This window comes from Leopardus geoffroyi, chromosome B1 (assembly GCF_018350155.1).
Source record: "Leopardus geoffroyi isolate Oge1 chromosome B1, O.geoffroyi_Oge1_pat1.0, whole genome shotgun sequence".
Classification (NCBI taxonomy): domain Eukaryota; kingdom Metazoa; phylum Chordata; class Mammalia; order Carnivora; family Felidae; genus Leopardus; species Leopardus geoffroyi.
The window spans coordinates 147,163,741-147,181,773 of record NC_059327.1 but is presented as its reverse complement, the minus strand read 5'-3'; the positions used below and the strand labels follow the sequence as shown (position 1 = coordinate 147,181,773).

General features: G+C 37.5%; 1 protein-coding gene across 3 annotated transcripts in view; it reads left to right on the top strand.

Annotated features, from left to right (window-relative positions):
• NPFFR2 (neuropeptide FF receptor 2) overlaps positions 1 to 8,708 on the top strand; it is a 95,018-nt gene extending 86,310 nt beyond the window's left edge. For all 3 annotated transcript variants that reach the window (XM_045473794.1, XM_045473793.1, XM_045473792.1), the window contains 2 exons: positions 437 to 536; positions 7,111 to 8,708. In XM_045473794.1, the coding sequence (XP_045329750.1) occupies positions 437 to 536; positions 7,111 to 7,960 (950 nt within the window). In that variant the 3' untranslated portion in view covers positions 7,961 to 8,708. The remainder of the gene's footprint in view (positions 1 to 436; positions 537 to 7,110) is intronic.
• Positions 8,709 to 18,033: the final 9,325 nt, after the last annotated feature.

The window sequence follows — 18,033 nt, the reverse complement described above, 5'->3', positions numbered from 1 at the left end:
TTAAAGGGCATTATTCCATAAGGGTTAATGGTTTAGGCTCTGGAACCATACAAGTAGGATTGAAATCCTAAGTATGTTGCTAACTAGCTGTGGCAAGGTATGTGATATATATGTGTTTATTAGCTAGTCTATATCATGAGGAAGAGAATAAAGCCTTCGAAAGTCTATTGGGGGATTAGATAAATTAATAGGTACAAAACACTTACCACAGTGCCTAGAATGTTGTAACTACCATAGGAGTTCTGACATTAATAGCAGTATACTAAAAACAGAGCTCTGGAGATATTAATGAAAATAATGGGAAACATTGATTGTTTTCTGGATATCATTTAGGAAGTAGTTGCATCAGTCTTGATTTCATGCTTTTCTGTTCATATTTTTTGTGAAATTAAAAAAAGTATGATCTTTTCAAAGACTGTTTCAATTTCCCTTTCAGGATGGCCCTTTGGAAGCACAATGTGCAAGATCAGCGGATTCATTCAGGGAGTATCAGTTGCAGCATCAGTCTTTACTTTAGTTGCGATAGCTGTGGATAGGTAAGTCAGCACCAACATATGAGTCCAGAGAAAAATTTATTATCTACCAAATTTGGTTATATTTGCCCCAAACTATATCCATAATATCTATCCTTTAAGAGCAAGGTGTATCTATCTACTAAAGGTTCAGTAATAAAACTACTGAAATTTTCATATTTTAGAATTAAATAATTAGGGATGATACGTGTCTTAGTTTGGGCTGCTCTAACAAGATTCCATAGACTTTGTGGCTGAAGCAAAAAAACTTATTCCTCAGTTCTGGAGGCGGGACGGTCCAAGGTAAGGATGCCAGTATCTTCTGTGTTTAGTGAGAGACCTTTTCTTGGTTTGCAGAAGGCTATCTTCTCCTTGGAGAGCACAAACTCTAGTCTCTTCCTGTTCTTATAAAAGGTCATTAATCCTATCATGAGGAACCTACCCTCTTGATCTCTTCTACCTAGTTACTTCCTAAAGGTCATGGCTTCTAATATCATACAACCAAGGGTTAGGGTTTCAACCCTATTCAAAGTATGAATTTCTGGGGGACGCAAACCTGAAGTTCATAACAGCATAGTTTATATATTTTTCACACTAGAATATTGTATTTTCTAATGGTGAAAATATGAAATAAATCTGATATTTTATCCAAATGTTAAGGTAAAATTTAATAATCCATTTACACATATTGTTGAGTGTGCCTGTAATGGGCTGGGTTGTATACCATCTCAAACAAATTAGACAAAGTACCTCCTAAAGAAGTCCACACTCTGGTAGAGGTAGACAAGACACATTAATGAATACTACTCTCTTACATAACAATGGTACAAAGGAGAGAGTGATCAAGTTATTTCTCAGGACAGGGAGTGTTGCATTCACAGAAAAGGTCGTATCTGTCTAAATCTTGAGGGGTCAGAAATTTACCTTGGAAAGAAACCGAGGAAAGAGCATCTCTTAAGACAGAGATATATATACGGCAATTGAAATAGGAGGATACTTGTCAAGAGAAGTGCAGAGAGATAGTCCAGCTAGAACATGGGAGGGTGGAATAGCACATTAGGTCACAGAAAGTCTATGATAGACCTGGGGCACCTGGGTGCTCAGTCAGTTGAGCCTCTGACTCATTTCAGGTCAGCTTATGATCCCAGGGTCTTGGGATGGAGCCCTGCATCAGGCTCTGCCCTGAGTGTGGAGCCTGCTTGAGCTTCTTTCTTTGTAAAACAAAACAAAACAAAACACATGTCTGTGGATCTGTCTTCCATTTGTCCTGAAGACAGCAGGGAGCTGCTACTAACATCTTTTATGTAGGGGAATAATGACTAGATTTTCATTTTAGAAAAACAAGTAGAAAGGGTTTAGAGTTGTGTTAAGACTAAAGAAAAGAAAAAGTTAAACTTTTGTAACAACTTAGATGGGAGAGGATGTGTGCATGTGTTAAGGCAGTGGCAATTAAGGGATACTTGAGAAGGAAACTGAACAATGTCCTGAAAGATGTCTCCCCAGCCAAGGAAAAGGACCAAAAAGGAACCAACCAGTCAGCAACACATACGCACATATATGTAGATGAGAGAGTGTTTAAAAAATACAATAGAATTGTTGACATTAAAAAAAGCAAAACAACTAGTAGATCCTATTTTCAACATTAATCTGTTTTTAAGAACCCATCTTATACATCCAGTTTTTTTGGTTTACATGTAAGAAGAATAAAATTTATATATATATGCTAGCCACCAAATGCCAAAGATATCTTTTTACATTAAAATTTGGAAGCTAATTATTTCCAAATTTACCATATCCTGTTACTACTATTATTTTCTACTACTAACTAGTGCTACTACTAAATTATTTAGTTGTGAATATTTGTAGTACTCTATCTTAATTTTACAATTATTTATGTCATCTTTACAGTGAATTAAAAAACTGTAATATCCTTTGTATTTTCTACTTGAATCTTGAGTTTATCAGGTTTATTTCATTACATTTAGTATTAAGTATCCCTTAATTTCTTTTTCATGGTTTCTAGTATGCCTCCTAATTAGAGATTTAGAAATAAACATTGCTGTTCATTTTTTAAAAATGTTTATTTTTGAGAGAGAAGACTGCATGTATGTGCACGCACACAAGTGGGAGAGGGGAGAGAGAGAGGATTTGAAGCAGGTTCTGCACTGATAGCAGAGAGCAGAATGCAGGGCTTGAATGCACAAACCTTAAGAACATGACCTGAGCTCAAGCTGGATGCTTAGCCAAAACTGAACCATCCAGGTGCCCCGACAGGAGGGATACATGGCAACGTCGAGATTCCTGAGTAAAATGGAAAAGGATTGAGTAGACCTACCAAGAGAATTTCAGCAGTGTCTGTCATGTTTTATGTCTTTTAAAAAGTGATGAAAATATGGTCACCTGTGACATACCCTTTGCTATCTGCCTTCCAATCCATATATCATTTCTTTGTGGTTTCAGTTATTTTTTGTAATACAACAAGTCACCTCCCAAAACAAGCCACTTATTTAGTGGCTCATGATGCTCATGAATCTGTGATGTGGGCAGATTCCCTGATTAGAGAAATATACCTTGTCTCTGCTCCACTTGGCATCAGGGAGGGGAGCTCCATAAAACCCCACTCTGATGGTGGTGCCCAGATTGGGAGGACTTGAACAGCTAGGAGACAGACCTGAGTCTTCTTAGGCACTTTACTCCTACTGGTTTTTCTCCACATGGGCTCAATAGCATGGCAGCTTCAAGGTAGCTGACCTTCTTACATGTAGTCTAAGGCACGTGTGTCCTAAGTGCCAGTGAAAGTCATGTAGTGTCACTTCTACATCCTATTCATTAGAAGTGAGTCACTAGGGGTGCCTGGGTGGCTCAGTCGGTTGAGCGTCTGACTTCGGCTCAGGTCATGATCTCACAGTTCGTGGGTTCGAGCCCCACATCAGGCTCTGTGCTGACGGCTTGCTCAGAGCCTGGAGCCTGCTTCAGATTCTGTGTCTCCTTCTCTCTCTGCCCCTCCCCTGCTCACGCTTTGTCTCACTCTTTCTCAAAAATAAATAAGTGTAAAAAGAAGTGAGTCACTAAAACCAGCTCATATTCATGGAGAAGGGAATTGAATTTGGAGGACACGTTTTCAAACCATCACACCTTCATGTCCATCTGAACTACCTGCATCTGAATGCCTTTCTCAGGGTCAGCTCTTAGAGGAAGCCAAACTAAAAAATCTCCCAAACCTATTTCTCCAGACTAAGTCTTTCTCCTAAATTTCATACTTATATTCAAAATCCCTCCTGGATAACTTCACCTGCATATCCAACAACAAGCACTTCAAAATAGACCCAGAATTGAACTTGTCTTCTCTACCAGTCCCCCACAAAATAAGTAAACAAAAAGTTAGCTCCTTTTCTCATTTTCCAAAATCAGTGAATGATAGTATCACACATCCAATCTGTTCTTGAACTTTCCTTCTCTCTCCAACTTCTATCTAGTCACTCTTTAAATCCCATAAGTTCTTCACCAAACTCCACACCCAAGAAACAAAAAATCCAGTGAAGAAATGGGCTGAAGACATGAATAGACACTTCTCTAAAGAAGACATCCAATTGGCCAACAGGCACATGAAAAGATGCTCAACGTTGCTCCTCATCAGGGAAACACAAATCAAAACCACACTCAGATACCACCTCATGCCAGTCAGAGTGGCTAAAATGAACAAATCAGGAGACTATAGATGCTGGCGAGGATGTGGAGAAACGGGAACCTTCTTGCACCCTCTTGTTAGTGGAAATGCAAGCTGGTGCAGCCACTCTGGAAAACAGTGTGGAGTTTCCTCAAAATATTAAAAATAGATCTACCCTATGACCCAGCAATAGCCTTGCTAGGAATTCACCCAAGGGATACAGGAGTGCTGATGCATAGGGGCACTTGTACCCCAATGTTTATAGCAGCACTTTCAACAATAGCCAAATTATGGAAAGAGCCTAAATGTCCATCAACTGATGAATGGATAAAGAAATTGTGGTTTATATACACAAAGGAATACTATTTGGCAATGAGAAAGAATGAAATCTGGCCATTTGTGGCAATGTGGATGGAACTGGAGGGTATTATGCTAAGTGAAATAAGTCATAGAGAGAAAGATAGATACCATATGTTTTCACTCTTATGTGGATCCTGAGAAGCTTAACAGAAGAACATGAGGAGGGGAAGGAATAAAAAAAGGTTAGAGAGGGAGGGAGCCAAAACATAAGAGACTTTTAAAAGCTGAGAACAAACTGAGGGTTGGTGATGGGTATTGAGGGCACCTGTTGGGATGAGCACTGGGTGTTGTATAGAAACCAATTTGACAATAAATTTCATATTAAAAAATATCCCATCAGTTCTGGGTGCTAACGGTCTTGAACAAGTCTACTATCTTCCATTGCTTGAGATAGAATACTGAGATTTTTTTTCCTAACTGGTTGTAGTGATAAGTTTTATGTGTGACCTTGACTGTTCCATGTGGTACCCAGATATTTGGTCAGACATTATTCTGGGTGTGTCTATGAGGGTACTTTTGATGAGATTAACATTTGAATCAATAGGTTGAGTAAAAGATTGCCCTCCCTACTATTGTTGGCCCTTATTCAATCAGTTGAAGGCCTGTATAGAACAAAGAAGCAAAAAGGCTGACCTTCCTGCAATTAAATGCCTGACTTTTATTGCTGAGACATCAGTCTTTTTCTGTCTTCAGACTTGAACTGCAACATTAGCTCTTCTGTTGTTGTGAGCCTGATAGCTTTTGGAACTTATAACGGTGGCTATCCTGTTCTCAAGCCCTTAGATGTGAACTGGACTATACCATGGGCTCTCCTGGTCCCCATTTTGCCAACTGCAGATCTTGGGACTTCTTCCTAAATTGCATGAGCCAATCCTTTAAATATCTTTCTATATATTTATGCATACTGTTGACTCTGTTTCTCTAGAGAAGCCTGAGTAACTTACTGGCCAAATCTAAACACCAGCATGATTTTAGCATAATTGCACAATATTTTCTTTGGCCATTTCTGACAGCATTTTCTTTTTTGTTCATATACATATATATATATTTATATTTACTTATTTATATTATAAATCAGTATATAAATTATTATAAATTTATATCAGTATATAAATTAAATATACAGTATATATCAGTATATAAGTTACATTTATATATACATATATATGTATATATATACATATATGTGTGTGTGTGTATATATACACACACACATATATATATGAATATATTGTATGTATATTTGTTGAATGAATGAAAAAATATTTGAAGACCCAATAGTTGGTTTGCAAAAAAAGAACAAAATACTTAGAATTGTGCCTATAAAGTTACCTATAATTTAAAGGTAGGTAGATGGGAGAAAAGGGGGTGCCTGGGTGGTTCAGTTGGTTAAGTGTCTGACTTCAGTTCTGATCATGATCTCACATGATCTCACGAGCCCCACATCAGGCTCTGTACTGACAGCCTGGAGCCTACTTCCAATTCTGTCTCCCTCTCTCTGTGCCCCTCCCCCACTTGTGCTCTTTCTCTCTCTCAAATAAATATAAATAAACAATAAAAAAAAAACACTAGAAGAAAACTTGTTTAAGATAGCAGACATTACCCATGCAATGAAGGACAATAGAGCAATTAAAGTTCAAATTAATTAGTATATGAAGATATGTCAGATAAAGCTTTTAAGTGGCTCAGCAGCAACTCCATGTTAATTTAAGTTTTCTTATCTGCTGATGTGGAAAGTAACAGTTTTCATAACATTTCCTTTTTATAGAGTCATCACGAAAATCAGAGATTTAGTAGGTGATAATACTTTGAAAAATATAAAATATTACACAGTTGTATATGGTATGATTATAATGAGCATGAATAATAACATCAAGACTCACAAAAGCAAAATTGCAGTAAAATGAAATCAGCATTATTCTACATACTGACATTGAACTTTCGTGCTCACCAGAGGGCATAGAACGTCTGGAAAGCAAGTAATCAGAACTCATAATGGAAATTCTCAGACTCTTACAGTTGTGAACCAAGCCACCAAAACACTTTAGTGACTTGAAACAAGAATGCTTAAACATTTCTCATGATGCTGTGGTTTGGTTGGGTGCCTCTGTGTCGTTTCTGTCATCTTGCTAATGTTCAGTTGGCCAAGCACACAGATAATGTGGGAGGGGAGCACAGAGGTCATGAAAGGAGAGTTTAACAATATGGTCTCTGAAGCCAAACTATCTGTTTTAAATCACGTGTAGTTGTGGGCAAGAGTTTTTACGTTTTCTAAGCCTATTGTGCCAGTAAATGGGGAAGCTTAAAGACCATCAATGCAAACCAATGAAAAAGAGCCTAAAACAAAATACTAACTATTCATGTTCAATATATGCTAGTTACCACTATCACTTTCATAATCTGAGTTGAAATTTATATCAGTTACAAAAGACATCAATGCATGCCTCTCTACTGCTAATGGTAACTTTCTATGCTTTTTGAGGGGAACGTGAGTGGGAGAATTAAATTCAATTCACAACTTGGTCAAAAGTTACAAGGCAGTGTCCCACTGCTATTTGCCTTTAATTGCAGGTTCCGCTGTGTTGTCTATCCTTTTAAGCCAAAGCTCACTATCAAGACAGCATCTGTCATTATTGTGATCATCTGGGTCCTGGCCATTGCCATTATGTCCCCATCTGCAATAATGTTACATGTACAAGAAGAAAAATATTACCAAGTGAGACTCAACTCCCAGAATAAAACCAGTCCAGTCTACTGGTGCCGGGAAGACTGGCCAAATCAGGAAATGAGGAAGATCTACACCACTGTGCTGTTCGCCAACATCTACCTGGCTCCCCTGTCCCTCATTGTCATCATGTATGGAAGGATTGGAATTTCACTCTTCAAGATGACAGTGCCCCACACAGGCAAACAGAACCAGGAGCAGTGGCATGTGGTGTCCAAGAAGAAACAGAAGGTCATTAAGATGCTCCTGATTGTGGCTCTGCTTTTTATTCTCTCCTGGCTGCCTCTGTGGACACTGATGATGCTCTCAGACTATGCTGACCTGTCTCCAAATGAACTGCGGGTTATCAACATCTACATCTACCCGTTTGCACATTGGCTGGCCTTTTGCAATAGCAGCGTCAACCCCATCATTTATGGTTTCTTCAATGAGAATTTTCACCGTGCATTCCAAGATGCTTTTCACTTCCAGCTCTGCCAAAAAAGAGCAAAGCCCAAGGAAACCTATACCGTAAGAGCTAAAAACAATGTGATCATAAGTACATCTCATCAGTTAGCCCCAGGACCTGCAATTCAAAATTCACATGAGGAAAATTTGCTTTGTAGGAAAAGTGCTGAAAAACCCAACCAAGAATTAATGATGGAAGAATTAGGAGGAGTCACCCAGAGCAATGAGATTTTAAAAGAGCTGGTATGATTATTTTAACTATACAGTGTGTTATATATAGAAATACTATTGCTTTCTATAGCTTTGTACTTGAATTCTATGAATGTTCTAAAGAAAATATGTACTGAAAGCCCTCTTTGAACAGAAGTGGAATAGTCTTATGTTCATATCCAATCTTATGGTATATAAAATATGTAGAGACTCACATACAAATTTGCCTGGATAAATCCATTTTCTAGGAACAATTTTCAAAGCCTGACCTTTTCCAATTTAGCCAGTTGGGTAGGAGTCAAACATATGTATTATGTGTATACAAATATATACAACACACACTTATTTTCTCCAAATGGCGATAAATGGGCAGTTATTTGCATGAGAGTACATTTTATCAATTCTCTTTTTGCTTTTGGAGTTGAAATTTTAGATTACAAAATTATTTGTGCTTTTAAAACATACTTAGCTTTCTTAGAAGAACTGCAATAGCAAATAGACACTATTTCTTTGTGTTTAAGGTTGATTTTTTCTTTTAAAGAGTACAGTTAAAGTTGGTGAAATCATAACATTGTTGGCTTTTTAATATTTTCATAAATAAAATTCATGCCGTAGCTGAACCCATATTTCTTAGAGGTGACTTGGGATGCCAGTTTGACCCCCTCTCTAATAGAATCTCTGACAAAGAAGAAAATCCTTTTTTTTTTAATGTTTATTTTTTGAGAGAGAGAGAATATGAGCAGTGGAGGGGCAGAGAAAGAGGGAAACACAGAATCTGAAGCAGGCTCTGACCTGTCAGTACAGAGCCTGATGTGGGGCTCGAAGACACAGACCGTGAGATCGTGACCTGAGCTGAAGTCAGATGCTCAACTGAGTGAGCCACCCAGGTACCCCAAGAAGCAAATCCTTTAGTAATGCAACATTTGGCCGACATTGGAGAATGACCACTCTCCTTTGAAGGGCTGAGTCAAAGATGTGTGACAATCATTAGTAAAGTCTGTGCAGAAAAAGACCAATTATTCCAGATTTCCTGCTGGGTACAGCAATTAAATCCAGCACTCTTACTGAATTAGTAAACTAATACCACTGCTAAAAAGAGAATTGCAAACCCTTGGGTTCTGCTATGTTTCAATTATGTAATGGCAATAGCTGTAAATGTTAGCTTTTATTCTAGGGTGAGATTAGTCCCTAGAAAATTTGAAAATAATAAATAATTTGGCAAATAAAAATTGCTTGGTTCAGGCCAAGAGTGATGAAAAGTGTTATTTCCTACAATCAGGAAGGACAACTTTTGAAGTCTAGGTATAGAATTTGATCATCTATTCCTTTGCCCCCAGTTACCGAAGTACTATTTACAGTAAATGTTGAAGGTTACTTTGTTGGACTCCTACTTTCTAATGGGCATCCTCACATTCTGTCAGCACCTGAAACTCATCATCATTAAACCCCACACCCTTACTTGTCATCTAACTACCTTCTATCAACTTCAACCCCCTTTCATATGTGTATTTCCACCAATAGTCTGTTTGTGACAATGTAGGTATTATCTAAAGTGATATATTTTCTCTACTGTGCTCCTTTTCTTGAGTCCTCCCAAGCAGAGTTGTTAATATCCATATTTTTACTAACAGTCTGTTCAAGACAATCTGGGCCACAAGCCACAGAGCATTAAACTTAATGGAATTTGCCTGACTAGATTTCAGACTTTCTTGGGATTAGTGACTTCTTTTTTCCTTCCATTTTTCTCCCTTATTGAACAGAAATATCTACAACTGTTATTCCATGCTTGTACCACCATTGTGTTTTGGGAGCAGATAACCTGCCTCTTTAGTTTCAGTGGTCCACAGATGGACAGAAATGGTGTCACTAAATTTGTGATAACGTGTTATGGCAAAAGTACAAAATACACTTCCTTTTCTTTTTCGTAGTTAATTCTTTGATATGTTTGAAGTGTATTTTTTGTAAGAGAAAAATACAAATTATTTATAGTATTTAAGCAGTTTTTCCATTCAATCATACCTCTGCCTGGCTTGAGCACTAGCTTCTTAAGGGATTCTAGTTTGAGAACGCCCTCCCTTCTATGTGTGTTGCCCATGCTGCTCCCTGGCTTAGGGACCGTGCTATGGTGCATTACCTTAATGGGAGATAATGGCCTATGAATTACACCATGTACAGATGAAGCACATGTTCAATACAGCAAAACAAATAAGAAAAATTCAGCTTCGGTGAACTTATACAGAAAGTTGTACTCCAAAGAGTATAAAAAGCTGTATGAATTTCAGTACAGATCTAAGTTTTGTGTTTTAGTTTTTGATTACAACGTGGAACAAGGATCACCACAGTCAGTGAGTAAGACCAGCATGACACAAAGGCAGTATGTGTGGTAGTTAGGATGACAGATACTGGAGCAAGGCAGACAGGTTCAAATCAAGGATCCTCTGCTTGTTACCCAGTGCATGATTATGTCGAAGTTACTTAATCCATCTCTACATTGGTGTCCTCATCTGTAAAATGGGGTAATAATGGTACCTGTTCATAATTTTGTCTTTAAATGAGTTATATTGCATAAAACATTTGAAACAGTGCTTAGCCTTCAAATACTCATGTGTGCAATTTGTTACATGTACTAAATAGTCAGGTGGAAAAAGTCACAGTTCTTAATCCTGGATAAAAAACATAATCCCTGAGCACTTACTTGTGTGTCAGCTTTTACCTAAGTGTCACACAGCGATTGACTTACAGAGGCTGACATAGATGTAGCATATGAATTCTAACTAAAGGGAAACTGGAAAAAAATAAATGTAAGTGAAAATCTCAAGCCGGGAGGAATGAGAGTGGGCTAAAAATGGACAAGAACTATGCATCACTTCTCTGTACGTTGCATATGTGCTTTCTTATGTATTTGCCTTCCTCTTTTAACTTTTGGGCTTTTGAGGGCAAAGATGCAGCTTTTCAATCTTCATATTTCTAGAGCTCAGCATGTTGTCCTAACCGTGTAGGTGAATAATAACTGATTTTGAGTAAATTGAATATCAGAACAAGTATTCTTATGAATTTGTTACTCTGCATCTTCATTACGTCTAGGATAAAACATGATCTGTGTGAATTGTAATAAAATAAATAAAAAATTTTCCCCAATAAGAACTATTGTTTTTCAATGAAATATTTCTCATAAACAAACATATTACTGAAGGATTCACAAGGGTACTTTAGATTTTACTGTGAAATCCAAAGTATTATGATGGCTAAAATTTTAGATAAATAATTTTGCCAGGAATTATATCACTAGCTTTTCAATTAGTTATTTAATTACATTTTAAAAAATATATTTTCAGAAATTATGAGTCTGACTTCTGGGTGAAATGGTGAAGTAGGAGCATCCAAAGTTCACCACACGAGTACACCTAGATAACACCCACATCAGTGTGAATAACCCAGCAAACAACCCGAAGACTGACAGAACAGACTCTCTATGGCTAAACGTTGAGAAGAGGCCACATCGAAAAAGGTAGGAAGGGCGGATACATGGTCGGAAACTAAACTGACTCACAACACTGTCCACAGGCATGAGAAATGGTGAGGAGCAGACCTCGCATTAGCCACCCCAGGCACAGAGGACCTACACTGGGAAGATGAATCCCCATAATACTTGGCTTTGAAACCAAAGGGGCTTAACTTTGAGAGTTGTTGCAGTCAATGGGACTGAACAACTAGAACTTTAAAAATCAGCAGGCTCCTCTCTGGGAAAGCTGGAGGGTGATAGGAAGCTGAATCCCTGTCCTTAAAGAGACAGCATAAGAGCCCCACTGAGAGAGAGTGTTGGAGCAGCAGTTTGAAAAACACCTGGGGTATATGGGAAGGAGATTTGTTTACTGATCTCAGAGTATGTGTCAGAGGGGCAGGAATCTTTAGGAGACTTCTCTAAGAACAAAAAAGCTGGTAGCTGCCATTTCCCTCTCTCACCCTCCCCAGCCTAGATACACAGACACCTGCAGGGACCAGCAGGACCTGAGAAGTCTATACAATAGCTTGCAAAGAGCACATCTAGCCCCTGTGCTCTTTCACAGACCCCCCCAACCCCAAATGGGCCTCAGCGAGAGTTCTCCAGAACAACAGTTCCCTCCCACAGCAGGCCAGCACAACACCTTGCTAACAGCACACAGCATTCTCCTGTAGACTCAACTCCTCCAACCCACCCTCAGCAAGTCAATCCAAAGTGATGCCACAAGCAAGACATTGTGCAAGCAGCACTGCAGGGACCAGCAGCACTCCAAAGTGACTCCTACCCGGGGTGGGGGGGGGGGAGTAAAAACCACATATACCCCTTTGGACCCAGACATCTGTTCTGACTGCAGGCCCTGCCAACCAACAAAAGCTTAGGGCACAGCACAGGGAGAGCACCCTGCAGATCAGTGCTGTGAGAAACCCTGATCTGACCCAACTCAAGCCCAAGGCAGTTCAGGTGGCCCACTAACATCACAGGGACCAAACCCTGCCCACAACAGAGAAAGAGAGCTTTTGTACACAATTGGACTGAAGACAAAGGTGGCTCAGTCTTAACACACATAGGAAACACCCATGAAGCACCAGGTTCTGGTGAACACGGGACGCTCCACTGCAGGGCACTATAGAACCTCTTCTTCATAAGGCCGCTACATTCAAGAGCAGGAGACGTAGCTGACTTTACTAACACAGAGAAACACACGTAGAGAGTTAGACAAAATGAGAGAAATATGCCTCAAATGAAATAAAAAAATCACAGCAAGAGAACTAAATGAAATGGACATAGTATGCCTCATAAGGAAATAAAGCAATGGTCATAAAGATACTGGACTTGAAAAAAAGATTGGAGGATCTAGGTGAGACCCTCAGCGAAGAGAAAACATAAAGAAGAACCAACCAGAGATGAAAAACCAAATAAGTGACATTAAAAATACACAAGAGAGGAAAAAACAGTAGACTGAAGGAAGCAGAAGAACAGATCAACCTGGAGAACAAAGTAATGGAAAGCAATCAAGCTGAACAGGAGAAAGAAAAAAGAAAAATTGAAAATAAACTAAGGTAACTCAGTGATACCATCAAGCATAGTAACATTTTCATTACAGGATTACATTACAGGGATTGTAAGGAAAAGAGAGAGAAAGGGGGACAGAAAATTTATTTAAAGAAATAATAGCTGAAATGTCCCAAGTCTGCGAAAGGAAACAGAAATCCAGGTTGAGGAGGCAGAGAGAGTCCCCAGTAAAATCAACCCAAAAGGTCTACACCAAGACACACAGTAATTAAAATAGCCAAAAGTAGTGATAAACAGAATTTTAAAAGCAGCAAAAGAAATAGTTCCATTGAAGGGAAACCACATAAGGCTATCAGCTGATTTTTCAGAGAAACTTTGCAAGCCAGAAGGGAGTGGCATAATATATTCAAAGTGCTGAAAGAAAAAAACCTGCAACTAAGAATACTTTATCCAACAAGGCTATCATTTAGCATGGAAGAAGAGATGAGGAGTTCCCACACAAACATAAGTGAAAGGAATTCATCACCACTAAACCAGCCTTATAAAAACATGTTAAATGGGATTCTTTGAATGGAAAGGAAAGACCATAAATGGGAGTAAGAAAAGAAGGAAGCACAAACGGGTAAAATTAAGTATACCTGTAAAAATCAAGGGATTCACAAAATAAAGTGATGTAAAGTATGACATAAATCTAAAATGTGGGGATGAGGCAGAGGAGTAAAATCTATTGCTTTTAGAATGGGTTCAAACTTAAGTGACAATCAACTTAATATAGATTGCTATATGCATAAGATGTTAGATAGAAACATAATGGTAAGCACAAATCAAAAACCAGTAAGATATATGCAAAAAATAAACATAAACAAATAATGAGAAAGGAATCCAAATATATCAGTAAAAGGGGGCACCTGGGTGGCTCAGTCATTTGAGCCACTGACTGGCTCAGGTCATGATCTCACAGTTCATGAGTTTGAGCTCTGCATCAGGCTCTGTGCTGACAGCTCAGAGCCTGAAGCCTGCTTTGGATTCTGTGTCTCCCTCTCTCTCTGCCCCTCCCCTGCTCACACTCTCTCTCTGTCTCTTGAAAATAAATAAACGCCAAATGTATTAGTAAACAAAGCCAGGAAAACCGTGAGGAGCAAAGAAAGAAACAGAAAAGAACTACAACAATCATAGAACAAGTAACAAAATGGCAATAACTGCATGCCTATCAGTAATTATTTTGAAGGTAAATATACTAAATACCCTGTCAAAAGACATAGGTTGACAGAATGGATAAAAACAGCAAGACCTATACATATGCTGCCTACCAGAGACTCATTTCAGACCCCAAAACACAATGTGGATTGAAAGTGAAAGAATAGGAAAGCGTTTATCATGCAAATGGAAGTGAAAAGAAAGCTGGGGTAGCAATACTTAGAAAAACAAAACTAGACTTTAAAACAAAGACTGTAACAAGAGATAAGGACACTACATAATCATAAACAGAACAATCCAATGAGAAGATATAACAATTGTAAATATGTATGCATTCAACATGGGCACACCTAAATACATAAAGAAACTACTAACAAACATAAAGGAAGAAACTGATAGTAATACAATAATAGTAGGGGACTTTCACATCCCACTCACATCAATGGATAGATAATCCAAATAGAAAAACAACAATTAAACAGTGGCTTTGAATGACAGATTGGACCAGATGGATCTAAGAGGTATATTCAGAACATTCCATCATAAAACAGCAGAATACACATTCTCTTCAAGTACACGTGGATCAGAACACATTACATGTGGTCACAAAACAAATCTCAACAAATTAAGATTGAGGTTTTTTCTGACCACAATGCTATGAAACTAGAAATCAACCAAAAAAAAAAAAAAAAAAAAAAAAAGTCTGGAAAGAATACAAATACATGGAGGTAAATAACATGCTACCAAACAATGAATGGGTCAACCAAGAAATCAAAGAGAAAAAAAAAAAATACATGGAGATAAATGAAAATGATTCCAAATTTGGGGGGAGGTAGCAAAAGGTGTTCTAAGAGGGAAGTTTGCAGCAAAAAAGGCTTACCTCAAGAAGCAAGAAAAATGTCAACCCAATTTTAGATCTAAAAGAGCTAGAAAGAACAAAGAAACCCCAAAACCAGTAGAAAGAAGAAAATAATAAAGATTACAGTAGAAATAAAATAGAAACTAAAAAAAAAAAAAACAAAACAAAAACCCACAATAGAACAGATCAATGAAACCAGGAGCTGGTTCTTTGAAAAGAACAAAATTGATAAACTATAGCCAGACTCATGAGAGAGAGAGAGAATGAACTCAACAAAATCAAAAATGAAAGAGGAGAAATAACTACTGACACCACAGAAATACAAAGGATTGTAGGAGAATATTAGGAAAAATTGTATGCCAACAAAGTGGACAACCAAGAAGAAATGGTTAAATATGGAAATAACCTTACAAAACTGAATCCAGAAAAAATAAAATATTTGAACAGACCAATTAACAGCAAAGAAATTGAATCTGTAATCAAAAATTTCCCAAAAACCAAAGTTAAAGACCAGAGGGCTTCCCAGGTGAATTCTACCTAACAGTTGAAGAAGAATTAATACCTATTCCCTCAAACTATTCAAAAAAATAGAAGAGGAAGGAAAGCTTCCAAATTCATTCTCTGAGGCCAGTATTACCATGATACTAAAACCAGATAGAGATACTACAAAAAAAGAGAACTACAGACCAGTATCTCTGATGAACATAGATGGAAAAATCCTCAACAAAATACTAGCAAACCAAATCCAACAATACATTTAAAATCATTCACCATGATCAAGTGGGATTTATTCCTCAAATGTGAGGATGATTCAATATTTGCAAATCAATCAACATGATACATCACATCAACAAGGAAAGGATAAAAACCGTATGATTATTTCATAGAGGCAGAAAAAGCATTTGAAAAAATACACATCCACTCATAAAAACCCTCAACAAAGTAAGTTTAGAGGAAACATACCTCAATATAATAAGAGTCATATATGAAAAACCCACAGCCAACATCATATTCAGTGGTGAAAAACAGAGTTTTTTCCCTAAGATCAGGTACAGAACAAGGATGTCCACTCTCAACACTTATAGTCAACATAGTACTGGAAGTCCTAGCCACAACAATCAGACAGCAAAAAGAAAAAAAAGGCATCCCAGTTGGTAAGGAAGAGGGAAAACTGTCACTATTTGCAGATGACATGATACTATATATAGGAAACCCTAAAGATCCACCAAAAAACTACTAGAACTGATGAATAAATTCAGTAAGGTCACAGGATACAAAATCAATATACAGAAATCTGTTGCATTTCTATACACTAATAATGAACTAGCAGAAAGAGATATTAAAGAAACACTACCATTTACAATACACAAAAAATAATAAAATACCTTGGAATACACTTAACCAAGGAAATGAGAGACCTGTACTTTGAAAACTATAAAACATTGAGAAAAGAAATTGATGATGATACAGATAGAAAGGTATTCCATGCTCATGAATTGGAAGAAAAAATAGTGTTAAAATGTCCACGCTACCCAAAGCAATGTACACATTTAATGTAATTCCTATCAAAATGCCATCAGCATTTTTCACAAAACTAGAAAAAACAATCCTAAAATTAGTATATGGAAGAAAGACCCTGAATAGTCAAAACAATCTTTAAAAAGAAAACAAAACTGGAGGTATCACAGTCTCAGATTTCAAGTTTTATTACAAAGCTATATATTCAGAACAGAATGGTACTGGCACAAAAATAGACTCATAGGTGAAAGGAACAGAATAGAGGGCCCAGAAATAACCCTATGATTGTACGGTCAATTAATCTTTGATAAAGGAGGTAAGAATATACAATGGGAAAAAAGACCATCTCTATAAAAAATGGTGTTGGGAAAACTGGACAGCTACATGCAAAAGAATAAAAATGAACCACTTTCTTTGACATCATAATCAAAAACAAACTCAAAATGGGTTAAAAACTTAAATGTGAGGGGTTCCTGGGTGCATCAGTCAGTTGAGCATCCAACTTTGGCTCAGGTCATGATCTCATGGCTCCTGAGTTCGAGCACCATGTCAGGTTCTGTGTTGACAGCTCAGAGTCTGGAGCCTGCTTTGGATTCTGTGCCTCCCCCTCTCTCTCTGCCCTTCCCCACTTGTGCTCTGTCTCTGTCTCAAAAAATAATAAACATTAAAAAAAAAAAACACCTAAAGGTGAGACCTGAAGCCATAAAAATCCTAGAAGAAAGCACAAGCAATATTATCTCTTACATCAACCATAGCAACATTTTCCTAGATATGTCCCCCGAGGCAAGGGAAACAAAAACAAAAATAAACTATTGGGACTACATCAAAATAAAAAGCTTCTACACAGCAAAGGAAATGATCAACAGAACTAAAAGACAACTTATTGAATGGGAGAAGGTATTTATAGATGACATATCTAATAAGGGGTTAATATCCAAAATATATAAAGAACTTACACAACACCAAAAAAAACAAATAATCTAATTAAAAATGGGCTAAAGACATGAACAGACATTTCTCCAAAGAAAACATACAGAGGCCAACAGACACATCAATAGATGCTCAATATGACCTATGATCAGGGAAATGCAAATCAAAACTATAATGAGATATCACCTCATACCTATCAGAATGGCTAAAATCAAAAACACAAGAAATAACATGGGTTGTCAAGGTTATGGAAAAAAAGGAACCCTCATGCAGTGTTGGTGGGAATGTAAACTGGTTCAGCCACGATGAAAGACTGTAGGGAGCTTCCTCAAAAAGTTAGAAATAGAATTACCATATGATCCAGTAGTTCCACTACTGGATATTTACCCAAAGAATATAAAAATACTAATTCTAAAAGATAGATGCATCTCTATGTTTATTGCAGCTTTATTTATAAAAGCCAAATTATGGAAGCAACCCAAGGGTCCATCGACAGATGAATGGATAAGGAAGTGGGGTGTGTGTATACACGCACACACACATGCACACGATGGAATATTAGCCAAAAAATAATGAAATCTTGCCATTTGCAAT